Genomic DNA, 26,179 nt, shown 5'->3' on the forward strand with positions numbered 1-26,179 from the left:
AAATCGACCATTTAGCAGAAACGGCACTCAGCAACTGGGCTTTGGGCTGTTGTCTGCAGAGATTTTTTTTTCCCCTTTGCTATTTCTGTATTTTTATTTTCATTTTGCCAAACCTTTTCTTTCTTTTATTTCTGCTTCCCCTTTGTGTTTATTTTTCTTTCTATTGGCAGGGGCTCCTTTTCAATACCAAACTCTTTTGGCAACATGTTTTTAGCTCAAGGCAGATGGCCCGTTTGTGTCAAACGTTGTACCCCGGTCACAGGATGCAGCTCGCAAACAATTTGCAGAGAGAAACGAACATTTTGCGGTGCTACTAAAATGCCTTTTTTTCTTGTGCTGCTCTCTTTGGGCACATGGTACATGCTACGTCTCTTACCAGGCACATTCTGTCCCTCGGCTCAGCTGTTTCTTCCTAGGACAATTTCTCCTGGTCTGCAAACTATTTTGCAAAAGCGGAAAGCCATCTCCAAAGGTTGGCCGCGGGCTTGAACCGTCCTCGTTTTGAGCCCCAGGCATTCTTATTTGCCCACAAAATTGCTGTTTGCATTTCACAGTCTTATTTGTGTAAATACCCCCATTTGTCTCCGTGTGGAAATTTGGTCCCTGGCTGGATCTGTAGATCCAGGCTACCATTTCTGCCAGCTGTCTTCCTGCCAGAAGCTGCGGTATGATTTCAAAGCGCTCTGCAGCTCGATGCATTTTTGCTTCTCCTAAACCTGGTTTTCCCCAGCAGGCTTCTTCTCATTTCTGAGAAAACGATAGCGCTTATTGTCATGACTTAAACCAAGGATTCCCCAAACCTCATGCTGGAACCACAGTTTCAAGTATGTTTTCAATTCTTCACCGGCTTCTCCCTCCTCCTTTGATTTCTCATGTGAAACTAACATTTTGAAAACAAATCATCCTCGTCAGAATGCCCTACCCTTCCAGTTCCCATCAGGGTACTTCCTACGGATTTGGTAGTTATTACTGCCTGTCAGACAAACACGGGCTCCTTTTGTGCTTCACACCGCAGGTGCTAATTAAAAGAAAAAAAAAAAGGCATTTTCTGGTATGCTACTTGGACACAAATGTGGAAAGTACGCCATTGCAGGAACGGCGCTACGCTGAAAGCTGGTAACTGGCTGTGACCTGTAGCCGGCAACACCCTCTTGTTTAGGTGAGCAGTTATAAAGGTGAGAGGTAAAGGAAAGAGCTCGTTTTGCAATGTGCGGATGGTTGAAAAGACCGCAGGATGGGATGGTTGAAAAGACCGCAGGATGAGCTTGCTTACCACCACCACCTCCGTGTGGTACAGATGCCTGTGTGCGCTACAGCACCCGCGAGATGGGCAGATTAACAGCACGGCGCTGATCTCATCCGTGAAACTTGTTCTTAAAAGAATAAAAATAACCTGATTGTCCTGCCAGATTTTGGCAGCTGAGTACCCCCCAGCGCACTAATTCTGCACGCTTTGCTGTGACACCAAAACCAAGGCAGAACAGCAGATGCTGGAACCCAAATGGCCCGATTACACACGGGTGACATTTGATTATACAGAAATGCATGTCAAGGCATCATTCCTTTGGCAAAAGCTGGTGGTTCTCATCCTAAAAGCCAGGCTAACTGCCTGACACCTAGTGCTGGTAGTCAGAGATGCAGCTGTGAAGGTTTCAGCACCCTCAGCCTCAGCCTGTACAAGCGTGGCAGGCTTTCGGGAGGGACGGTGGATGATACAACCTCTCTGCACTCCAGAGAGGAGAAGAGCTGCTGCGGGCACTGACCACCGGCACATCAGGAGCTGGGTTTGGCTCTGGCGTGAGCAGTGGAGCCCAGGCTTCCCGTGAGTTATGCTAATCCGTATCACCCCAGCATCTGAAACTTTGTGGAGAGGGTTGTACAACTTGCCTGTTGACGACTGTGGACTAACAGGGGTGTGGGAGGCACTGCCCGTCCTATGGAACAGTCTAACATATATTGTGTTTTCTGTTTCCTAAGCGCCGTGCCTACCTTTGGAAAGTAACTGCTCATACATGCTGCACAAACCATACACGTAAATGAATTCCACGCTGCGTAAACTTTTATGCCTTAAAGCAAGAAGACATTGAAGCACCAGTGTAGAAGCTGTTAAAATATTTAAGTGCAGAAATACAGGCCTGGGCGTAAGGAGGGGGAGGTAACACAGGCCTCGGAGATTTACAGGACAGTCCTTTGGCTGTCTGCTGGCTACAGTCAGAAGAGAGGGCGCAGAGTGACAATTCGGTTCGACAGGGGTGAGAAAGGTGCAAATTTATGAGGGAAGTTGCCTAGGGAGGTGGGAAAGGGACGGCCGCGCAGGGGGCTGAGGCAGCAGCGGTACGCAAACTGCTGCCGGGGACACGCACACACAAACACACACACACAGCGGGCTGCCGAGGGCCCGGACCGCACCCCCACACCAGCGATTCTGTGTTAAAGCTCAGCGTGACGCCAAAGCGGCATTTTGAGCAGGATTCCCCTCAGGACACACCGCCAGCCGCCATTTCCCTCCCGGCGTCCCCCGCGCGGCGCCGCGGGGCAGGGCGGGAGCGACAAGATGGCCGCGCCCGTGTGAAAAGCCGCCGGCCTCCGCGCTCGCCTCAGCCGCGCTGCCGCTTCCCGGGCGGTCCCGGAGCCGGAGCCCGGTGGTCGGCGGCGGGTGTGCGTCCGTCCCAGAAATAATGAGGATATCGGGCCCCCATGTCGGACCACTCTGACGAGAGGGCGACGATGATTGCGGCCGGCGACCTGCAGGAGTTCGCCCCCCGCGGCCGCGAACACTGCCGGCGCCACCCCAGCGCCCTCACCCTCCAGCTGCGGCGGCTGCAGCCCGCCTCCGAGCTCTGCTCCTCCGACGGGGCGGCCGGCCTGGTGGGGTCCCTCCGAGAGGTGACGATCCACGAGCGGCAGCGGGTAGGAGGCGGCGAGGGCGCGGGGGCCTTGCCCGGGCTTTCTGCCTCCCGAAATAAATCGGCCAAACCGCGACTGCCCAGCCATGACCGGCTGTTGGGACCTCACCGGCAGGCCTTGTAACCCTTTCTTAAAAAAACCTTGCTTTTCAGGAAAGTTGGCAGTTGAGGAAAGGCGTCAGCGATGTCGGGGAAGAAGTGGACTACGACGAGGAGCTGTATGTGGCCAGCAATATGGTCATCTGGAGCAAAGGCAGTAAAAACCAAGCGTCTACCGTTTACAAGGCTTTCACTGTCGACAGCCCTGTTCTGCAGGTATGAAAATGTGGAAAGGTGGTGACGGAATGAATGCACGTTAGCTAAAAAATACTCGCTGACTGGTTTCAAACAGTGTTCTGAGGTGGGGTTGTTTTGGGAAATAGGGAAAGATGAGATCGTGTAGTTGCATCAGTTCGTTCTTCGGAAATAATTATACTGTGTTTGGTTTTAGGCCTTATGGTGCGACTTCACTATACCCCAGGAAAAATCTGAAAAAGCTGATGGTAGGTTTCCTGCTTGCTGTAATGCCAAACAAATCTTTTGAGTTCAGCTCTCTTGGCATGAGAAGTTTAGTCATCAAGGCTTGCTAAGTTAAGACAGTGACCCCCCCCTCAAATTTACATTTTGTCTATAGATGATGTCTAAGAAAAGAGAAACTTCACTGTGTATTTTTTTCTTTTTTTCCCCTGTTTCAGGCAGTGATGAAATAGTAGAGAAATGTATCTGCATATTGCAGAATTCCTGTATAAATGTGCATAGCATAGAGGGAAAGGATTACATTGCTGCTTTACCTTTTCAGGTAAGTGCTGTACTTCTTTTGTCCAGAAATGGGCCTGTTATCTGGTTGCATGCTATGTTGGGGTGGGGAGGTGTGTGTAAAACGCTGCTGGTGGTGGCTGCTTGAGTTCTTCACTCCATGGGTGAAAGCAACAAAGCTGATGAAAGGCAACAAAGCTGATGAAAGTGCAGCTGTGTGGTTAGGGCACTGAGTACTTCTGAAGTAGTGGCAGCTGGTTGTATGATGTGGGAAAGTATGAGTATGACCACTTCGTAGTCTGAGAACCTGCTCCGATTTACATTACCCTTCTCTCAAGAAAAGGCCTAAGCATCTTATTTTGCTATAACGAGGTACTCAAACATGAAACATAATCAATATAGTAAGTACTTGATTTTTATTTTTGTCATAAATCTGTTTGTAATTTTCTATAGGTTGCAAATGTCTGGCCAACAAAATATGGTTTGTTATTTGAGCGCAGCAGTTCTTCACATGAAGTACCTCCAAGTCCACCCAGGTACGTAATGAGTGGCTTTGTTCCATTAGAGACTGTTTGCTAATCTAATACAGGAGTGCAAGAGTTGAAGAGCAGTGATGAAAGGATCCTGGTGTTCGTGATGGGGACAGGTGAAACATCAGGAAATAGCAGGAAAGGGCTGAATACTGACAATCCATGATATTCCTCTGGTATTGTGTTAAGAACTAGTTGGGAGTGGTGATCCTGGGAATAGGATATGGGAGGCACAATATGGGCGTTACTGGCCTGATTTCATTAGGGCTTGTCCTGGGAATTGGTTCCAGGCTGTGACGGACAACCGGGAGATTCATTGAGGGATTGTCATTGAGACATTTCCTCTCAGCTGCAGGATGCTTTAAATGCGTGGAGCATCCTGTTACCTGTTTGGTGAGCATCGCAGACCCCGTGCTCCGTGGCTGGGTATACAGCGGAGAAGCAGCGTAAGGAGTCGGATGGTGTGCTGATGAGCAGCTTTAATACAGCCACTTGCTCTCTCTTGGGCTTTATGTGTCCATTCCAGGCACTTGTGATTCTCTGGTCCTCAGAAGAGTTGGGATTAGAAATAGAGGTCCTGAAAATGTTCAAGCGTGTACATTGCAAAAATTGTAATTGACTTTACTCAAGCTGGCCTTCTGTGAAAGCTCTGCCTTTTGCTACTGCCACCACAGATGGGTGGCTTGACTGCTGCTCTGTGATGGATACAAATGACCTGATGGCTGTCTGCTTGTCTGGGACCTGGGAGCTGTGGAACCTAAGCTCTTACGCTGAGTCCGCGTTAAGGGCTTTCTCCTCTTCCTACTCCTCCTCGGGCCAGCCAAAGTCTGTCGTGTGGCCACCAGGTGGGGTCATTCTCAAGTGCTCTGAGATGCAAAGCAAGACCTGATCATCCCGTTTGATACGTGAGCCTTTGGCTGGCTCTGCTCAATTAATCCAACAAGCTTCTGTGAACGGAATATATGTCTCTACTGTTAGATTTCAGGCTCTGATTTGTTAAGTTCTGAGGAGCTTTTTTGGGATCGCAGCACATGTACCAGCTACAAGAGAGAATAATTATGCTTCTTAGCATTTGGTTTCTGAACATGCTTTGTTTCATTTCTTTCTAGAGAACCTTTGCCTACTATGTTCAGCATGCTGCACCCATTAGATGAGATAACACCTCTTGTCTGTAAGTCTGGAAGTAAGTTTGCATCTTTAGATGTATCATTTGGAGTCCATCAGTATGGTATCAAATGCTTAATGTGCCACTTGATTGTTTTCTGTATTACAAAGTTTGCAAATAATCACTCAAGAATTCAGAAATAGGGTGTTTTAGCTGCTTTATGAACAGGGAAACTGTTCAGGAAAGAGACCCAGATTGTGGAAGGAAGAGGGCATGAAAAATGCTGACCCTGTAGCTGATAACACTGCTGATCAGTTTGCCTTAACTGAAATTAACCGCTTCTTTAGCAGGCGTGTTTGGCTCTACTAGAGTGCAGTACGTTGCTGACTACACCTTGAGGATCGTGTTTCTCAATGCCGAACCTTCCATTGTGATGACCTATGATACCGTGCAGAGTTTACATACTGTTTGGGCTCTTCGGAGAGTGAAGCCAGAGGTACAAATTCATTGTTGACTAAGTATCGTTATCAAAAATTTTTGTGTGTGTTTACATGCCCTTATGGCTGTGTGTGTTAGAAATGCCTGGTATTTGTGATTTATTTTCTTTATAAGAGAGTAAGATGTTGTTTGGTGTGTTTTGGGTTTTTTGTTGTTTTTTTTAATAGTTTCTTTCATGTATTTGCCTGTACCACAGTCAGGGAGATCACATGATGGTGACGGTCACAAAGTATGCTGTGCTTATCCTGATATTCCTTGCATTGTACTAGAAGGCTTTGACTTGCTTAAACTGTTGTGTTCTGTAAGAAAAGTGACAAACAACTTAGCGCCCTGAAAGCCATAGGAGTAGTTTCTGTGACGGGGAGTGAGAGAGCATGGTTGGTAGGAATAACTTCTTAGCCTGAGCACCTGGCTAGGTGTAAATTTTTAACACCTAACTGATGAAACAAGCTATTTGAGCGTCTTCCTGGCTGTTATTGCCCGTGTGCTCTTTGTGCATAGACAGCTCTGCTTTCTCTGCCAGGAGCAGAACACAGTGCTGAAGTTCTCGGAGCAGATGGGCACACCCCAGCACATGGCCACTAGCAGCTCTTTGACTGCTCATCTCAGAAGCTTCTCAAAAGGCGACTCTCCGGTGGGCTCCCCTTTCCAGAACTACTCGTCGATCCACAGCCAGAGCAGATCGGTGTCGTCGCCCAGCATGCAGTCCCGCTCACCATCTATCTCCAACATGGCTGCTTTAAGGTGGGTGCTGAGTGTGATGCATGGACAGATGATACCAAAGAATACGAGGTATGGAACAGGATGCACATCTGGAATTGCTGTCTGTCTTTCTGTACTGTTACAAGTCTGTCCATCTGAGGTGAAGGTGCCTCCTCTGTCGCGGCATCTGAAAGCCTCTTGAAATGCCCTCGTGACACTTGGTGTGCTGTTATCCCTGTAGCACAAGAGGGTAATTCGTGTGCAGGAGCCAACGAGGCTGTTCTGTCCTCATACAGCCAGTCTGTAGTGGAGTCGGGCTGTCTGCAGGCCTCTTGAGTCCCAGGAGTGCTTTCAGTTAGCTTTTCTAAAGAAAGCCGTGTTTAGAGGGAACAGGTTGGGAGAGGTTTTTGATGGAATGGACCATGCAACTTAAAATGGTGCTTTTCTTAGTTTTGAAATCTCTTCTGTTGGGTTCTGACAGAGATGATTGGAGATTAGAGAAATGTTTTCCTGCACTAGGGTGTCTTGCTAAAGGAAGCTAATACTGAATTAGCTACTGGTTCAGGGTGGTTTTGGTTGTGTGTTGTTTTTTAAAGTCTGTACCAGTGTATGAGGTCCCTGGCTTAACAAGGATTCTGTACCTGACTTTGTAAATCCACTTTTCAGTTGTGTCTTTTGTCTTTGCTTGCAGCCGCTCTCATTCCCCTGCCCTGGGAGTGCATTCTTTCTCAGGAGTGCAGAGGTTCAACTTTTCCAGTAACGCTCAGTCACCGAAGAGGCACAGTATTACCCATTCTCCAAACAGCACTTCCAGTGATTCCTTCCTTATACCAGAAACAGAGCCAATTGTTCCTGAGCTGTGTATAGATCATCTGTGGACAGAAACAGTCACGAACATGAGGTTAGGTGCTTGTGTTGGGATGTGACAAGTTCTGGATTTCCATTGTGGGGGGAAATAAAGTAAAAGAACGGGTTATTTTAGTGTGTGCTTTCTGCAAACGGCACTGCCTTAGAATAGGCGTGTGGACCTGCACTTCCTAATTTTTTTTTTTTTTGAGAAATGATGCTCACTGAGCGTGCAGCGCTCTTGAAGAGGGAATTGGGCACTTGGAACAGTTTTACCTGCTGTGTTATCTATAGCCCTCTGAGCTGGGGAGCAGTTTAATGAGATCTCTAAAGCCAAGTAGGTTCTAACCTGGTCACTGCTTTGGAGGGTTTTTTGATCATCTGGGGGGGAGTATCTCTTTCTACGTTACCATCAAAAGGGGCAAAACACAGCATAAAACCTAGGATTGAACAGGAGAACAAAGCCAAATAGCGTGTGCTCCACATGCCAAAAAATGGGCAATGTGAAGATTGGAGTGCTAGAAAATCAGTTTCAAGAGTAATGACTGAAACAGAGACTGGTGCATTCTGGCAACTTGAGGCGCTGCTCATTGAAGTCCAGTGTGACCCTACAGCTTGTGGACACTGTGTTTTCCTTCGCTAAAATTTTTATAGTAGACCAAACAGTGTGCTGATCATTGCGTCTCTTTTACAGAGAGAAGAATTCCCAAGCATCAAAAGTGTTCATTACCACTGACCTTTGTGGGCAGAAGTTCCTGTGCTTTTTAGTGGAATCCCAGCTCCAGCTGCGGTGAGCATCCCTGTCTTGGGGACAGGTGAACAAAGAGGAGCACTCTAGAAATTACCAGCTAGATATGGGTTCTAACATCCTTATTCCTCCAGCTAGTGGAACCTGCTAGGACAGCACGTGATACGTCACTGGCTCTCGTATGACATATTTCTGACTGTGGTGGCATAGATGATTTGGGCTATTTAGATAAAACTGAAGTTGTGAGAGAACCTTCACTGTAATTTGAATGGTATTCTTATTTATCCTTATCTTTGCCCTTTAGAGGTACGTTGGGGGTTTTCGTTAGACTAGTAGAGTAAAAACAAGTTGAATAGCAGGGCAAAACAAGCAAAGGAAGGAGGAAGCAGCCAGGTATACCACAATAAAACTAATTGCACCATGCAACACGGTTTTAATTTCTATCTTCTTTCTGTAACAACAGATAGGACAGTCCTTTTATGTTTCCTGTTGTTTTCTCAAATCTCTAGGTGTGTAAAATTTCAAGAGAGCAACGATAAGTCGCAGCTGATCTTTGGTTCTGTTACCAATATTCAAGCGAAGGATGCAGCTCCAGTGCAGGTCCGTACCTCTGTATCCAAGTTTAATTGTGGACTATCCTGCTTTGTCACTTTTGTTCTCCAGCTGTTGTCTCTTTACTTAAATACAAGAAGCTGAATATTCTGCTTGATTCTTACAGGGCATTGATACGCTGCTGGTTCTGGAAGGCAGTGGAAATCTAGTGCTTTATTCTGGAGTGGTTCGGGTGAGTAACAGTTTTTCTATCCCCAAATAAATGTTGGAATCTTTGATTACAAACTGGGCTGTACAGAGGGATCCTGGGTGCATCGTACCTTACGAGGTATCTTTTTAAGTTACCGTAGACTGCTGCCTGCTTGGCAAGGAGGCTGTGCTCATGTACCAAGTGTAGTTTATGTGCAGTGCTGGAAAGGTAGTTCTGAAGAATCAGTGGCACCTTGTGATTAAATAATCTCCTGAGCTTATTTTCAGTGCTGGTAAAATACTAAAGTAATAAAATGCTTTCAAAGAAAGAGCGCTTCAAGAATATGGAAACTAAGAATTGTTCCTGAGCAAAAAACTTCCGAACTTCTCTGTATGCCAGATAGTTTTAGATGTCATTATTTTGCTTTACAAAGGGCTGTTATTAGGATGGACGTGATTCATCTGAAATAAAGCTTTTTCTTAGACTACACAGATGCACTGTGTTCTCTGTGTATACAGAAATCTTGCACACTGCAATTTGTATGTGCGTGTGTGTATGCATGTTTGTGTGTGTATATATATACATATATGTATGTGTATAAAAAAGTACACTTTCTGAATGTAGAGCTTTCTTAGTGAAGCCCTGCTAGAACTTTTAGTGGGAGTAGACCTGTAGCAATAATGTACAATGCTGACCGTATATGGTAGTTTTTTCAGTGTGTCATCATCCGAAGAAAGTAATTACGTGAAGTAATCTTCAATCTCTTCAGAGACTTTAGTTTAAGTACTACCCACTTTTCTTAAAACTTTTCCTTTAAGATTTTCAAATCTGATAATGTCTGTGTATGTAAGCAAGCTCGTGGAAGCACAGGCGTGAAAACCAACTATTTGTTTTCCTATATGTTGTTCACAAAAAGGTGGGGAAGGTCTTTATTCCCGGGCTGCCTGCTCCATCCCTGACAATGTCCAACCAAATGCCTCGGCCGAGCACTCCCTTGGATAGTGTCAGCACTCCATCCAAGCCTTTGAATAAGCATCTGGGGCCCCTGGAAGAGGTAAGAAGAAAGGCAGTCCTGCCTTGGAAAGGGTTTAGTTGTAACAGCTTCAAATAATTGGCTAACTTTAACTTTAAAGGTATCTTTTTGGAGCTAAACCTCTTATTTTTCTTCTGTAAAGCCCCTGAATAAACAGTGTTTAAATAAGATCTATTTAATACTGCCCTATTTATTTATGATTTCTGTAAAAGTCTGAGGCAGAGATTGGAAAGGTATTGATAGTTGTTCTCAAAATACTTACTAGTCCGTTAAGAATGGCAATTTTAGCTGACATTTGCTCACATCCTTTTATTTCAAAAACTTTAATTATTTTTACCACTTTTCAGGGCGTGCTTTTGTCACCAGTTCCAGAGCTAAGGGATTCTTCCAAACTTCATGACTCAACTTACGTTGAAGACTGTACTTTTCAGCAGCTTGGGACGTTCATTCATGCTCTGAGAGATCCTGTCCACAACAGAGTAACTTTAGTAGGTATTATCCTGTAATTTGAGTCAACGCTTTGTTAGCAAAGCGAGGATCAAGTTTACTTCTACTGCATAGCGAGACATTGCTAGCAGCTCCTGGTCAGCAGCAAAATATCACACCTGCATTGGTGGCTCCACGTTTTTCTCTCTGTGGAATACTCTGCAAGTCACAGAATTTAATTGATTCCCTCAAGTGATTCAGCTCAAGATCTATTTCAAGTGTTTCATGGAGCTAGCATCTGAGATTGCAGATCTTTAGTGTAGCAAATAGCTGGGAATTAGGAATATGCTTAATACTTGAACGAGTTCTGAGTTGATAGAAAAGGACCCTGGCTTTACTTCGTGCATTTCGTAATTTGACTCCTACCTTTTTCACTTTATCAGGAACTCAGCAATAATACAATGGTTCGGATTACAATTCCCGAAATTGCCACTTCGGAACTAGGTATGATTCAGAATCCATCACATGAAATATGTCCTGTGATTTTTGAGGGTTCATTTTTTTAGTAGTTTGTGTAGCTTAGACTGTAATGATTCAGTACCATGTATTCCAAGCTCTATTAACCTACCTTCTAGAGCTGCTACCATTTGTTTAGGTGTGCTCTGTTGCTTTTAGTGCTTCACCCACTACACTCTTAAAACTTCCTTTGTTCTTTAGGTTGCTTTGCTCTCTGCTGCTGTGTATGTTCTCGCTTGCGGAAGGGCTGAGATGCCAGTTCAGACACAAGCTGGTTTCAGTAATGAGCAAAAAGGAGCTTTTTTTTTTTTCCCCCCTTTGTGTGGTGAATTAAAGGGGCTGTGCTTAACCTGAGCTAAAGGAACAGCTGTTGGAGGTTGTGTGGTGTGGCTTTTATCGAAAGAGTTGCCAGAGAGTTAAAAGGAGGTCCAAGAACTGCAGAGACTTATAGCACTGATTTGGAAGAAGTACCAGGAGGTAAGCTGGAAAACACACCAATTTTTTTTTTTCTTCTTTTCCAACAGTGAAAAGATGTCTGCAAGGCGTCAAAGCTATCCTGCCCAAGGAGATAGCGGTACAGATGCTTGTCAAGTGGTACAATGCTTATAATGCTCCAGGAGGACCAAGCTATCACTCAGAATGGAATTTATTTGTAACATGTCTCATGAATATGATGGGTTACAACACAGAGAGACTGTCCTGGACACGTAATGTAAGCAATCTCATATGTTTGTTTTCCTAGCTTACATTAACGCTACCGATAACTCTTTAAGGTTTAAAATGGTTAGAGAGACACTGAAGTTGGAAATAGATTGTATCTTGTCTTAAATCACAAGATGCCATCAAGTCAATTTTATATTTTTAAATTTCAGGTGTATGCATTAGTCTGTGTTTATCATGAAATATATTTAGAAGGTACTTACCGCTAACTGTCTTGGTCAAATAAAAATAGATTATGAAGATTTTACTCCATTTCATGACTAACACTGATGCATTAAGGATTTGATTCGCCTAATCCACATTAAGCCTGTTTTCACTTGAAATGCAGATTACAACTCAGATTCCTGTTTCCTGAAGAGAATCTTCTGTGTAGTTTTTGAATTACAACGTTTAAAATTCTATTTTTTCCAACTATTTTACTGAATGTATTTGGACTTTTCTGTAAGTAGGTTTCCTGCTGGCAAGTACATTTGCAGTACTTGCAGGAAAAAAAAAACCAACAAACCCAGCAAGGATATGGGTAAAACAGAAATGAAAGCAATTACAGTATATCTACGTTACTAGTATTAGCTCATCCACAGTATTTCCTCTGTCCTAGTAAACACCAGATGTTAGGCAGTCAAACTGTGAAATCATGCACGGTATGCTAGAATAACTGGCTGTGTATAGAATAATCTAATTGCAGTAAATGTTTTATATGAAAGCAAAGTATCGAAGTACCTAAAGCGATGTCATGTAATGCTTGGTTTGAATTCAGATGTGATGATTGGTGATTCACTTATGCAGCCTTGGGAGTTTCAATGCTGAGCTACTTCTGATCTTTTTATTTCTTGCAGCTTGACTTTGAAGGATCACTTTCGCCAGTTATTGCTCCAAAGAAGGCTAGACCATCAGAAACAGGGTCAGACGAAGTAAGAAATGGTTTTCTTTTATAAATAAGAGCCCTGGGGGGTTGATTGGGTTTTTTTTTTGTAGTTTTTTTAAAGGCAAACCAGAGGAAACGCCCTCTTGAGTAGTACATTTCATCTGAGATTACAAGCCTTTGGGGGAAGAAAAGTTATTTTGCCCTGTGCAGTGTCTACATCATGTGACCTTGCTTGTCAGGGTTCTCGCATCCAGAGAAGTAGGTTGGACTCAGGAATGAATTTAATATGGATCAGAAAGCAATCCCAGACAGTCTTCTGACAAAGTCAAATCTTTCCTAGATCTTTCATCCTGTTTAAAATAAAGTTGTTTCACTCCCATGGCTACTCAGCCCCTTTAGCAAGTTAGGATCATCAAATTGTATACCTCACTGAATGTGCTGATTTTCACCAACTTTAGTGAGGTGTTTAAGATCGATTCACTGGGTTTTGCCTGGACAGGAATAGGAAGTTTTCACATGGTTGAACAGTAGAGTGGATGAGGCTTACTATCATCCCATCAGAAGAGGCTTACAAGCCGTGGTGGTCCAGTCGTGCTGTTTAGCTTTTCATGGGTTGACAGCTCAGTGAGCCCGTGGGGTTATGGACTGCAGTCTGCAAGGAGCAACGGTCAGGATCTAACGCCTCATGTGCTGTGCCAGGGGAGGTACAAAGAAGGCTGGGAGCACTAGGTGAATTGCATAAATACTCAGTGAGGTCTCATGCACAGAATATTGGTGCAAAGATGGCACTCTCAGCTTTCTTTTGTCTTGTTCTCTTAAATATAAGGCTTTGATTCTTCTATGCACAACAGGGGACAAAAAAAAAGAAGAGTGAAACTTCGCAATTGAAGCTCTGTGGCTTGCAGGGGTTTGTGCAGCACGTTTACCATGCAACAATCACATTTGTATTGGTTTACGGGGAAAAAACCTCCTCTGAAACAGTGGTTTGCTGGAAGGTTGTGTTCACTGTGGAGCCTCTGCCTCTCTTCCCTGTTTGTTCTAGGACTGGGAATATCTCTTGAGCTCTGATTACCATAGGAATTTCGAGTCTCATCCTGTTGCCAAAGCTTTGCGACTGGACCCTCTGGAAGTTTTGGCTCCGAAGGATGACTTTTTGCAGAGCCTTAGTTTGGATTCGTCAACCCTTCTTTTCACCCATATTCCCGCTATTTTCTTTGTTCTTCATCTCATCTACGAGGAGCTCAAACTGAATAGTCTAATGGGAGAAGGAATTCGTTCGCTTGTTGTTCTTCTGGTTCAGCTGGCCAGGTATGCCTAGCTGACAAATTGCAGATGATATATATCGTGCAGTGTCTCTTGATGATGGGTGTGTATTATTTTTATGGGGAATTTGGGGATTGCCCAAAGTGGAGCAGACTCTTCATGTATTTGAAGAAAATGAATGAATGTTTAAAACCTTATTGTGCTTAAAGAGATTTGCTGTAGCAAATCTCTTGCATGGCTCTGGCCACTTCCCAACATCAGTGTGATTCACAAATCTTAGATGCTGCAGCTTGTGGCTTGCTTTTTTTTTTTTTTTACCATATTGTCACAGCCCAGCTCATGAGATCTGTCAAATATTCTTGTTTGTTGTGTCATCTTTGCTGCAGCCAGTGACTGCATCTTCATGGCTTCCACAGCCACCTTCAAGTTGCATTGCATTTATATAGATAGATACAGATATGTGTTTAAGTAAAAGGCCCAGTAACATCTCCCTGAGTCATATTTGCTATTTTTACCAAATTTTTTCTGTGGCTATAGGTTCTTCCCCAGCAGCACCTACTATAGCTGGCTGGCTAAATGGTTCCCAGAAGTGGCACCCAGTCCCTAGTGCTGAAAAGGTTGGCCTGTCCTCTGTTCTATCATGCCAACAAGAAGCAAGTCTGAAATGAAAGACTGTGTGTCTTTTGAGGCTGGCAGCTGTTGTATGCATTCATGTTTTGCAGATAACCCAGCAGGTTATCTGGCTTTAACAGCTGGAATTTGGAGGAAACTGTAGTGACGGTGGTCACACCTTAGGCAGTGATGGTGCTGGAGGTGTGGGACAAAGCAGAATGACAGCTGAAGAGAAGCGTACTCGGGGAAAATTAAACATGCAGGTTCACTGCTTAGGGAAGGGGCAATGCCCGTCAGCAGCCTTAGTTCAGAAGGTCAGAACTTCACTCCTTATCTAGTGCATACAGAAACATTTAAAAAAGGCAACAGAAAACATCACAGAAATGCAGAAAGGTTGGGTGGTTTTTTCCCCCCTCTAATGTGATTCAAATCTCTCTCATTCTAGAGACTTAAAACTTGAAGCTTATATAGATTATTACTACAGAGACTATCCAGCCCTTGTAAAAACCTCCAGACAGGCTTGCATAACTGATCAAGGTGAGTTTAAGGCTATGTGAAGCTGGATATTCAGCGATGATGATTTGCATATTATCTCTAATACTGAGCATATTGCTAACTGTTCTCTTTAAAGCTGGTCGGGACTTAACCCCAATATGCAAAACTGCTCACAGCGCTGAGGTTTCCTTATCTTTAATAGCCTCCTAAGACTGGTGTAAAATTAGCATAGTATAGTCATGAGCTGGTGCCTCCAGCCCAGTGCCTCATGGGACACTCTGCACAACAAGAATTTGGGAGGGAACGATGGTTTCATCTTGGCAAACTCCCAGCTCAGGCTGGCTGAGACATCTTAGCAGAAAACTGTGGAAAAGCCTGGTAGTCAGATGTGCCTCTGTTGTGGAAAGCAGCACTAGGCTGGCAGGCTCTTGGTTTATAGTTCATAACAACTACATCAGAGCTAAGAGCACAAACCTTAAAGTTAAGGTTCTTCCTGACCAAAAAAAAAAAAAAATCTCATAGCATTGATCAGGCTTTGCTACTGATGGTTGTGGTCAGGGAAAGCAAAGAGATTATAGTTAGGTTGTCCTCTCACTTAAGCAGTTTACTCTTGTTGAATTACAAGGCTGTTCCAGTGAGGTTTTTGAGAATGACTAATTTTACATGTTTTCCTTTTCACTGTGGGCCGAGATAGGTAGTTTTTTGTTCTTGAAAGACAAATAAGTGTCTCGCATTGTCATTACTGTCTAGCTATAGACTTCCGTCTAATAGGAGGGAGATGTGATCTGTAACATTTTGGGAAAAGACTGTATTTTTGTAGTAAAACAGAAGTACTGTCGGGCTTGCTTTGGGAATAGTGGAGAATTTTTGTGCATTTGCCATGAACTCAGTGTCATTGCTGTTCATGTGATTAAGTCCAAACAGGTTTCATGCACCATCCCTCATTTTTTTCTGCTGAGCCTCCAAGTATCTTTCAGTGGCTGAGTTCCTGTCTGAAGGGAGAAGGAGTGCAGCCTTATCCGTACTTACCAGGAATCTGTGAAAGGAGCAAACTGGTAGTACTGGTATGTACTTTAGTAAAAAGGATATGTTTTATTCCGTCAGCATGCCAGCACCGTGGCCAGGGTTTGACCCAGCTGCTTAATTTCCTGTGAGTGAAGCATCCCCAATGGGAAGTCAATTAATGGAGTTTAATCGTACCGTGTGGAGCAGCAGGGGCATGCTGGAGGGGTGTTGAGCCTGTGATAAATAACTCTGCTGTAGCTGTACTGTTTGGAGACTTAAGCATCTCCAAGTGTTGCTGCTCCATCTGTCTGCATGAAATTCTCTTGAGCATCCCTGCAGTACAGTAAACTGTGCAGCGTCAGCCTCTCCACAGGGAGACTAATACGTATTTGCAGAGGGAAATCCCTGAGAGTCCCCTCTTCTCTTTTCTTACTTCAATATTACTGAAGGGTGTGGATGGGTTTTAGCAGGTGGGAGGAGGTATTTGAGGTTGGGAAGAAGAGCTCGTGAGTGCAGAGTGAGTAGCCTATGCTTCACTGCTTATGTTTTTTTTTGTGGTTTGCAGTAGTGGCATGTGCAAAGTAATAATGTAACTCAAAGTTAACTGTATTTTCTGAGTGAGAATTTCCCGGCTTTCTTCTTGGGCATGTATCAACATAAATACTTAGTCGCATGAGTAGTTATAAGTGCTGATGTTATCTCACGGTCAGCCTTGCTTGCTTATTCACAAAGCGTTTATGGAGAAAACCTGCCCATACAGGGTTTGGGGCAGAGGTGTTGAGGCTGGGGTGGCTGAAGAGCCAAAGAGGGAGGAGAGACTCTGCTCCGACACAAGCAGCCAAGAGTCTCTGATATCCAGGAGTCAGCCTGTCCTCTGCTTCGGAATGTGGAGGGTTGAAGCAGCAGCACTGAGACTGTTTAAAGTGCTGATGCTTTCACTTAAAATTTGCCTCCGTGTTCAAGCTCTGAAGAGCTGTAGCCTTTCCCTCGGGCCGTCACCTCTGTCTGTCCACCCAACTCTGTCTTTTTTCCTACCTCTGCGTGACTGGCCTGTGTGGAGGTCAGAGCTGGCGCGTCAGCAGTGTCTCTTAGAGGATCTTAATGAAGAACAGGGAAGATTTTTACCTGTGACTTTTGCCTTTGGCATGCCAGCTTGTCTGTCAGTATCAAAAAGTAAATAGGGCGACAGATGGCTTTGGTTTTGCTGGCTGGATAGCTGAAGTGCACCCTGCTTTGAATGGGGAACAGCTCTTCACTCAGAGCCTTCGTAAAGTAGCCAACATTCAAGATGTGGAGAAAACGGAGTGAAAAACGGTGTCTGTAGATGTGTGTGTTTTGCAAGAGAAATTAAGTGAAGTGTGAGAAACATGGGAAATGTACTAGGAATGTGTTTTTCTGTTATGAAGGTCTTTCTCTTTTTACCTTTGAAACAATTACTAGGGAAAATTGAGTTAATTGTTTCAGCATTTATTTTTTCCAAACTTCAAGATAGAAATCTAAAGCGTAAGAGTTTGTTACTTGCTTCAGTTGTTTCAACCTCCTCTTACTAAGAGTGTTTTCATAATAAACCCGTCCCACTGCTTAAGTTATTAAAGTTACCTTCTGCCTGTTTTGGTAGGCAGTATAGCAATAGCTGTGCACTAAGTGACTTTGTATTATGGGGTCTCTTTCCTATCCAGAGTGTGGCTCTGTATATACTTGGTGATGAGAGCGCTGTGTCTAACGAAGCCTCCCATTATTTATACAAGATTACATCAGGTAATGATGCTTTGATCCCATCATAATATCTCCTCGTGGCTCGTGCTTGTTATGTGCTGTCCTTTTGCTGAGAATGTGGAAGTAATGTGACCTTGTCTTTCCCAGGACAACGAAAACAGCAAATAGAACAGGATGACAATCGGTATGGTGTTTGTTTTTTTAGTATTATTTTAAACTCTTGAGGTTTTTGATTTTCTGCTGACTTTTGGGCTAGATTTTATGGGCTTCTCCTTTGTTCCCCTTTATTTTACAGATGCAGTTTCAGACATAGCACGTCTGTTTCCAGCCTGGCTGAAAAGTTAGTTATTTGGATGACTAATGTTGGTAAGAGAAGCTTTTATCATTGTGCAAAATGGTAACAATCATAAGTAATAGTCTTGTGCTTGCATAATATGAAATCCACTTTATCTAGTTTTGATAAAACAGTTTATTTTTTTTTCCTCATTCATTTTAAGGCTTCACCTTAAGAGATCTGGAGTCTCTCCCCTTTGGTGTAGCTCTTCCTATCAGAGATGCAATATATTACTGCCGAGAGCAGCCTGCCTCAGACTGGCCAGAAGCAGTTTGTCTCTTGATTGGGCGCCAGGATCTGTCCAAACAGGCGTGTGAGGGGAACCTGCAAAAGGGTAAATCTGTGAGTATGGACATAAATGGATTTCACGATACTGGTTATTGGGCAGAGCACTCTGTTCAGAAACTTCCCCACCATCTGCTGATGCTCAGGGTACCAGAAGGTGCAGAATTCAAGATTGAGGGCAACACAGGGTTTATATGCATATGAGAGTTTCGGTATAAAAACCAGCATCCGGCACAGGAAGAGTACCTGCATAGCTGTGGAAACTGTCAATATAAAACAGATTTGAAACTTAATTTAGGCACGGTGCTCAAAAGTTTTGCCTACAGAGCTATTTGATTGCCTCTGTAAGTCCTCCTCCTCTCCAACATGGCTTTGAGAGGTGTTGTAGAGGTTTTGGTACTCCGTCCAGAGACTCCACCATCAAAACACAATGTCACAGGGAGAGGGAAGTGGGTATTTGTCAGTCTGGCTCCTTCGTGGGTTGGCAGAGCTGGCATCTCCCGCTCCTCTGGAAGAGCTGGATTGCTTTCCAAAATACACTTTTCATATTTCTGTTCTTTCTCGAAAAGGGTTTAGTTATTTGTATCCTGAAGTAAAATGAAAAAAAGTCTGTGGTGTTTTTCTCCTAAACGTTTTCTTCTGATGGTGGGACTCAGTAGCATCTCGTAGAGTTGTAGCTCACTTGTCTTTTGTTGGGGATGCTCTGGAAGCCAAAACTCTTGAAAGCTGGCTAGTGGCAGGCATAAAAGCACTTAATAGTAGCAGATTGTCTGTAGCCTTTTGAGAAGTGAGGAAGAAGGATTTGTAGTCTCAAGTACATGTCAGTCAAGATCCTTTTTGCTCTCTTAGCTTTGGAAGTGATATTAAAATTGTTCCCATTTTTTATAACAGAGGCTTCATGACCGACTACATATCAAAAAAGTTAATTCATTTAGCAGAAAAGTAAATGAACTATATGTTCAAATCCCGTGTCCCACCACTCATTAAAAATCCATTTTATTTTCTGCTGGCGAAGTTTTGCCCAACCATAACAGTACTGAATCTTAAAATGGTGATAAATTTGATTTTATCACTTACTTTATAACAATGCCTCGAATATATGTTACCTTAAAAGGACAAAGTGATCTTCAAACACCAAATTGTTTGTCATTTCTCAGGAGGGCAGGGTGGAGTTTCCTGTTTCAAAACGGACGCTGGCTATATGGGTGGTGCAGTTATGTATTGAGATTTAGCGCATATTTATCAGAAGAAATTGGTTTTCATTCATCAGCTGTTAACTTACTTGCACTCCTGGTGCCATGTGTTACCAGTGAGCCTTAGGAAGACCCTGTGCTCAATCTAGTCTGCGTGATTCTGTATCTTCCAGCTTGCTGAAATTCTGAGGTATAGAACAGGAAAAATGACCAGTTTAGAGAGAGGTGTGGGGGTTTTGTTCCTCGATTTATCATATCAATATTTGTCATCACTTGTCTTGTTATTTTTTAAATTAATCTCTCATCTTTGAAAGATGAAAAGGAAGGGGAGTATGCTGGCCCACCTTAGGGTCAATGTCCGAATTATTTTGCTGGACCATAAGGAAACTGTATATTCTGTGGGAAAGCTTATTTCTGCAGAACTCTAAAAATAAAATGAACCATGCTTCATGCAGAGTGACAGCCTTGTCTGAAGCAAGTGTAGAGCAAGCAGGTTGTGGGCGTACTCTGTTGCATCCTGACCTATGCTGTCCTTGCCATTCTTGTCGGTGGTCCTGTGCATCGCTCGTGTGGTGTGAATAAACAGGGGAGGACAGAGGTGTTAAAGGAGGATTTCATAAATCCTGCGTAGAAAGGAGGCTTTTCCGCAGTGCTTCTAAGCAATGAAACGCTTCAGTGTTTTTCTGGTCATGTAGCTCTGGTGTGCAAGTTCAAAAAACGTTCTGGTACTGTGGTGAAACCCAGGGTGGCTGACAGCATCAAACACTTGGAATTTACTACCGCGCAAGCTGACTGTTTATTTTAATAGGTAGCGTGTTTTTTGCAGGGTTGTTGTAGGGGGAAATCCAAATTAAAGCCCTAATTCATGAAAACATCAATGATTAGAACAATAAAGCAGGTTCCCAAAGAGAACGTGCAGAACAGCAGCTCTGATTGGGTTGAGGGTCAGTAGGTACTGGTACTTCTAAAAGCAGGTTGTCACCAGGGGACCGTCTGTGCCTTCCGTTTTAATATACATCGAAATGCTCATCTAGGTTTCTGTTTTTCACTGCTGAACTTAGAAGAAAAAAACACATATGTTTTCATAGCTGTCATAAATAATTGTGTAGGCAGGGAGGGGAAAGCCCTTTCCTACTACTGCTCTGAAACAAGAAATGGTTTTGAAAGAAAGATAACTATTTCATATGTCACCTCTTCGAGCTCCCGCTTGTCGGTCTTTGCTCAACAGCCTTTGCTTACACCTTTGACATGTTTGAGATGTCATCTCCTCCGCTCTTGATAGTTAGTTATCCCTTTTAGGTGTGCAAAAATAGTTGATTACAATGTTCAGAACTCCTCGTGGCCTTCTAAATGAATGTAAGGAGTGGATGAACTGTGTCGTTCATGACTGCACGAATTTCAGTCCATTCTATTTACAGACCCATCCCCGTGCAGGTAATGACTTCTTTCCCTTCTCTTTCCCTTGCAGTCTGTGGGCCCAGTGCTTTCCTCCGATATTCCCTCTGGAACCGAATCAGAAGAGGACGAGGATGGCATGAATGACATGAACGAGGAAGTCATGTCACTAATATGGAGCGAGGATTTGAGGGTGCAGGAAGTACGCAGGCTCCTTCAGAGTGCCCGTCCTGTACGTGTCAATGTAGTGCAGATGCCAGAAGCTAGTGACCATGAATACATAGAAGAGAAAGAAAACCGGTAAAAACTCTCTCTGTTTCTAGCAGTATTTCGTTAGCATTTCACTCAGGTGAAAAACTGTTTGAATATTTTTGGTGGCTTGAAGTTACGTATGTCTAACGAAACAGTGCAATATATTTTAGTCTGAACTATAGGCAGGCCTGAGTGAAGGATACATAGAAGAGTGTTAGATTTCATAATCCAAGTCTTTGAAACTCTGCTGTATTTGAGTTGGAGGGCTCTCCAGATTGGAGCAGCATACAGAAAGATTGTTAGTTTGAAGCCCAAACAGCATGTTGAGATCAGTTAGGGTTTGAAAGCAGATTGTGGCACTTTTTTTCCCCACCTAAAAACCATGAAATATAAGCAGGACCTACTCTGTAGAGAAAATGCCTCTGCAGAGAACAAAACATCATCCATCCCCTGCTTAAAACTGGAGAGCCCTTTGTTCAGGGCTGGTCTTAAGTCTAAGCAAGGCTTGGGTCAGGGGACCTAATTAATTCTATAGAAAGCAAATTCACTGTCCCATCCCTCTCTCTTTTGAAGCCTCCTGTTGGAGCCATTATATGCCTAGTGGCCTCACAATTGTCTCTGTCCTGTTTCTTTATTCACTTATTTTGGGGGTGTTAAAAGTATCTTCTTTAAACAAACAAAAGAAAAAAGCAAACTTCAGAACATCATTAAATGCAAAACACTCTACAGAAGTAGGAAGCTAAAGGAATGCATCAAATTATGGTCTGACCTAACAAGCTGAGTAATCTAACAAGTCTAGAAAGTGTTTCCAGAGTAAATCATAGAGAATTGTGGTCAGCATTCTTGGAAGCACATTATTAATTCTGTACACAGGTTTTTACTAGATGTGATCACTAGTCATAGCAAGATCCCATACAGCAATCAGCTTTGCTTTTCTTTCTGAGTTTGCCTGGTTTCTGATATGGCTGCTAAATTGTACGTAGCACAGATTTCTTTAAGTAGCACCTAGCTTTCAGGGAAAAATAAAGACAAGTTTCAACAAGATGTCAGCTAAAATATATCTTTGAGATTGATCTTGTAAGGACCAAAGATTTGGTTCAAAAGTTTAGCCTACTGAAAAAAAAAAGAAGACATCATGCTTTCTCACAGACAGGAAAAAAAGGTCTGTCCAGTGCCCGTTGTCTGTAGGTTCATTTTATATCATGTATGTGCAAAGGTTTTCTGTGTTAAGCAACTGGCTTGGTTTTTCTGTCATCTCCCCACCAGGCTGTTACAGCTGTGCCAGCGAACTATGGCACTACCTGTTGGGCGAGGGATGTTCACTTTGTTCTCATATCATCCTGTTCCAACGGAGCAGTTGCCCATCCCTAAGCTGAATCTAACTGGTACGTTGCTCAGGGTTTCTTTTGGTCGCTACCCCATTTCTTTCTAAACCTCTCGTAATTTTTACAGCATCTTCTGTGTCTCTCTGCAAAGTGTCCTATAGCTTAAGTGTGCTTTTTGTGAAGAGGTAGCTCTTTTTGTTGTGAATCTCTCACCTACTAGGTGACAGATTGTTATTAGGCTGATGTTGTTATCTGACACTGAGGCCTTATATCGGGTACATTCTGAGAAGCAGAGGGAAGTGAAATAAATTGCCTAAGGGCAGGCAGCTGATCGGTGTTGGTGTCATATAGGTCACAGATACTGCAAAGTTCACATCGCTGATTTATCTGCTATCTGATGTGCCTGAAGATACCCAAGGCTGTTTTCGGATCAGAAGTGTTAAACTAGCATGCTGCCGGAGTTTGTTCACTTGGCACCCTACTAAATTGAGAGCTGTTTCTGAAGTGAAATTAATTAATTTAATTAAATTAATGATTTTGTCGTGGGCAGGCCGTGCTCCTCCTAGGAACACCACTGTTGATCTGAACAGCGGGAACATCGATGTGCCTCCTAACATGGCTTGCTGGGCCAGCTTTCACAACGGGGTAGCTGCTGGCCTGAAGATAGCGCCTGCTTCACAGATAGACTCTGCTTGGATTGTCTATAACAAGCCCAAAATTGCTGAACTGGCGAACGAATACGCAGGCTTCCTCATGGCTCTGGGTCTCAACGGGCATCTCACGAAACTTGCCACGCTCAATATACATGACTACCTAACAAAGGTGAGGCCTTCTTTCATAGGCAACAGAGAAAAACATCTGTAGGGCTTGAATTCTTTAAACAAAACAAGAAAGAAAAGTCAGCCGATTTCTTTGAAACACTGAATTGGAAGTTGCCTAGTGTGGGAGAATATCAGAGTTCCTTCATTACTGTTAGTAGTGCAGGACTTCGTTTCTGTTTAAAAAATTTTCAGCAGTTTTATCACTAAATCTTTGTGTCGTGCACAGCTCATTGGGATAGGTGAATGCTCTAAATTCTAATCAATTTCTGTCATGATGTTCTTGTTAATCTTGTTAGAGCTAGGGACTCAAGATTTTATGGACTTTGCACTAAAAGGCTGAAAATCGTATGTGCTTTTGAAATATCACCTTAAATTGTAAGGAGTTGTGAAGACATAATTACTTTCAAACTTAAATGCCAGGAGACCATACATGTGGCTTGAGAGGAGGGATTGATAAAGAACTACCAAGGAGACAGATAAGAGCCTTTTAAAGCAAAAACTTCAGGTTTTGTTTTTAGAACAATCCAAGTGTTCTGGGTTTGGTTTTGTTTTGTTTTTTTTTTTTTTTTTTTTTTTGGAAACTAAATGTCTACATTATAGCCATGCTTAGTATTACATTGTGTGAGAATTTCTGTTTGGATTGAAGTCTGCCTCTGCAGTAAGATCATCCATTTGGGAAATACCTTTACACCCATAACAGCTAGTCTTCATTTTCCCGAAGAGACGGATCAAAACAGTTTTTAGCTGCTGTGTATATTTGAGAATTTCAGACTTGTATTAGAAGTGTCTTTCCTTTCCTGAACGCGCCTACTTTCTTCGATCGCTGTTATTCGTTTCCTTTCTCAGGGCCACGAGATGACAAGTATTGGGCTGCTGCTTGGTGTTTCTGCTGCCAAGTTGGGCACAATGGATATGGCCATTACGCGCCTCCTGAGCATCCACATACCTGCCCTCCTGCCACCAACTTCAACAGAGCTGGATGTCCCCCACAACGTGCAGGTGGCTGCCGTGATAGGAATAGGCCTTGTCTATCAGGGCACCGCTCACAGGCACACAGCTGAGGTTCTGCTTGCTGAAATAGGTAGGTGCTAAGGCTAAAAAAAAAAAGGGACGTGGACCGGGAGAGCCATGACATGTGAACGATTTGCACATCTGAGCTGAGAATTTTAACCTTTCTTTTAGCTGTGTGTCTCCCACCACAATATTCACCTCATTTTCCAAACCTCACCTTCTGTTTTCAGAGGAACAGAAGTTACTGTGAACTGTGTGCTTGTATAGCATAGAAAAATCGTTGAGTTCAGTAGAAGAAACTTAGCAGCATCATTTCTGGACCTAGATGCTTTTTCCATCTGGAAATTTTGTCTGATGCGAGCTGGTTTGGGGTTTCTAGGGTTTCCAGCTACTTGGTAAAAGGACTGCTGTAACTGTATGTTCCTCCTGACCCAGATGCCATATCTGCAGAGATCCTGACCCTCTACGGCTTTTGCGCCGATCTCTTGCACACCGTATACCCAACGCATCTGATGCTTCCCAGGTGTTTGTTGTTTCTCATGTGTGTCCGTGAGGTAGCTGCCACTGTAGAAACTGGAGATGGAGGCACTGGGTGGGGAAAAAACCACTTTCCTCTTGCAGGGGCAGTCTTTTTGGCTCACTAGGTTGGTGGAAGTGCAACTGTCGTGTCCTAAATTCTCCTATTCTGAATTTTAAGGCTTTCTAAACAGTAGTCTTTAAGAGCTGATTCTGAACAGTAAATTTCTGATCTGAATTGTGTCCTCATTCTGTGCGTAGTTCTTCTGATTTTATTTGTAACAGTTCTTATCCATGTTCATATGTAAGTTCAGTTAAAAGAGACTGTATGCATTATTAAATAGGGAATGGGATAAATTTTAAGGGTGAAATTGTATCTGTTGTTATGTTTCTGGTAATTTGATACGTGCGGTCTTTGCTAGCAACAGCTCTTGAGCTCTGCTGACAGCATTTGGATAGGTTCAGAGTTCTCAGAGTATACGCAATTGTAACATGGCATTTTCACTGTCTCTCTGAACTCCAGCTGTATCGTTTAGCAATATATACTGCTGCTGAGGGGTTTGCCAGTTGATGATGGGTGGCTTAAGTGACAATTATTTGTAATTCCACTGAGAACTTTCTTGAAGGGACAGATTTTTTTTTCTCACTTCATTAGAGATGTAGTGCTTAATTAAACAATGTTTACTAGCTGGACTTTTAAAAGCTTAACTTCACTGTTTTGTTTTTCTCCAGGACGTCCCCCTGGACCAGAAATGGAGTACTGCACAGACAGGGAGTCCTATTCACTTGCATCTGGGCTAGCCTTAGGCATGGTTTGCCTAGGGGTAAGTGCCTCTCTTCGTTTCAACTGCAATTAGTAGAAGAATCATTATATATTGGGGTGGGGTAATAAGAGCTGTTTCATCCTTGACTCCCAACGGCCTTTGGCCGAAAGCATTTTTTTTTTCCTCATATAGGAAGGCACTTCCGTATTATTTCTTCTCCTCTTCATTCCGTAGCACGGCAGCAACTTGATAGGCATGTCAGACCTCAACGTTCCTGAGCAGCTTTACCAGTACATGGTTGGGGGTCACAGGAGGTTCCAAGCGGGCATGCACAGAGAGAAGCACAAGTCTCCCAGTTATCAAATCAAGGTACGTGTTGATGATTTTTGCTCGTTTAAGCTGAAAATAGCACTAGTTAGACATCTGAGAGGTGTGTGTCTTGATGCACCAAGTGACTTTGAATGCCTACACACATCACTGCAGGCTGTTGCCTTCCTAGTCAGCCGGTCTGAAAGTTTGCATTGTGTTTTGGCAGGAGGGCGACACCATAAACGTGGATGTTACTTGTCCGGGTGCCACACTTGCGCTTGCTATGATCTACCTAAAGACTAATAACAGGTATTGACCTTGGAATCGCTCAGACATTTTGCAGGAACTTGTGATAGCAGTTTAAACTGCCGTACTGTTGGCTCTGCTTTGTGTGGCTTACTCAGTTTTGTGCGTTGCTGAAATAAGGTCTGGAAACCCTGTTTCTTTACTG

At 43.5% G+C, this 26,179-nt stretch overlaps 1 protein-coding gene across 7 annotated transcripts in view; it reads left to right on the forward strand.

Moving 5' to 3' along the window:
* Positions 1 to 2,518: 2,518 nt before the first annotated feature.
* Positions 2,519 to 26,179, forward strand: part of ANAPC1 (anaphase promoting complex subunit 1) — a 34,198-nt gene continuing 10,537 nt past the window's right edge. For 2 of the 7 annotated variants that reach the window (XR_015708323.1, XR_015708324.1), the window contains exons 1-31: positions 2,519 to 2,910; positions 3,060 to 3,221; positions 3,397 to 3,448; positions 3,641 to 3,744; positions 4,155 to 4,237; positions 5,341 to 5,414; positions 5,684 to 5,832; positions 6,358 to 6,578; positions 7,228 to 7,437; positions 8,077 to 8,172; positions 8,640 to 8,730; positions 8,849 to 8,914; positions 9,789 to 9,926; positions 10,253 to 10,393; positions 10,775 to 10,835; positions 11,372 to 11,559; positions 12,404 to 12,478; positions 13,475 to 13,740; positions 14,753 to 14,844; positions 15,718 to 15,866; positions 17,487 to 17,565; positions 17,671 to 17,707; positions 17,819 to 17,889; positions 18,021 to 18,199; positions 20,804 to 21,030; positions 22,249 to 22,367; positions 22,858 to 23,129; positions 23,975 to 24,209; positions 25,388 to 25,479; positions 25,654 to 25,788; positions 25,955 to 26,037. Coding sequence is in view for 5 of the 7 variants with exons in the window: in XM_087775323.1 (XP_087631449.1) it covers positions 2,698 to 2,910; positions 3,060 to 3,221; positions 3,397 to 3,448; positions 3,641 to 3,744; positions 4,155 to 4,237; positions 5,341 to 5,414; positions 5,684 to 5,832; positions 6,358 to 6,578; positions 7,228 to 7,437; positions 8,077 to 8,172; positions 8,640 to 8,730; positions 8,849 to 8,914; positions 9,789 to 9,926; positions 10,253 to 10,393; positions 10,775 to 10,835; positions 11,372 to 11,559; positions 12,404 to 12,478; positions 13,475 to 13,740; positions 14,753 to 14,844; positions 15,718 to 15,866; positions 17,487 to 17,565; positions 17,671 to 17,707; positions 17,819 to 17,889; positions 18,021 to 18,199; positions 20,804 to 21,030; positions 22,249 to 22,367; positions 22,858 to 23,129; positions 23,975 to 24,209; positions 25,388 to 25,479; positions 25,654 to 25,788; positions 25,955 to 26,037 (4,160 nt within the window). In the remaining 2 variants the exon portion in view is untranslated. The remainder of the gene's footprint in view (positions 2,911 to 3,059; positions 3,222 to 3,396; positions 3,449 to 3,640; positions 3,745 to 4,154; positions 4,238 to 5,340; positions 5,415 to 5,683; positions 5,833 to 6,357; positions 6,579 to 7,227; positions 7,438 to 8,076; positions 8,173 to 8,639; positions 8,731 to 8,848; positions 8,915 to 9,788; positions 9,927 to 10,252; positions 10,394 to 10,774; positions 10,836 to 11,371; positions 11,560 to 12,403; positions 12,479 to 13,474; positions 13,741 to 14,752; positions 14,845 to 15,717; positions 15,867 to 17,486; positions 17,566 to 17,670; positions 17,708 to 17,818; positions 17,890 to 18,020; positions 18,200 to 20,803; positions 21,031 to 22,248; positions 22,368 to 22,857; positions 23,130 to 23,974; positions 24,210 to 25,387; positions 25,480 to 25,653; positions 25,789 to 25,954; positions 26,038 to 26,179) is intronic. The other 5 variants (XM_087775323.1, XM_087775326.1, XM_087775325.1 and 2 more) reach the window with 5 other exon arrangements.

Source organism: Nipponia nippon, unplaced genomic scaffold (assembly GCF_047370975.1).
Source record: "Nipponia nippon isolate SJK-2023a ecotype South Korea unplaced genomic scaffold, ASM4737097v1 scaffold_4, whole genome shotgun sequence".
NCBI classification, from domain to species: Eukaryota; Metazoa; Chordata; class Aves; order Pelecaniformes; family Threskiornithidae; genus Nipponia; species Nipponia nippon.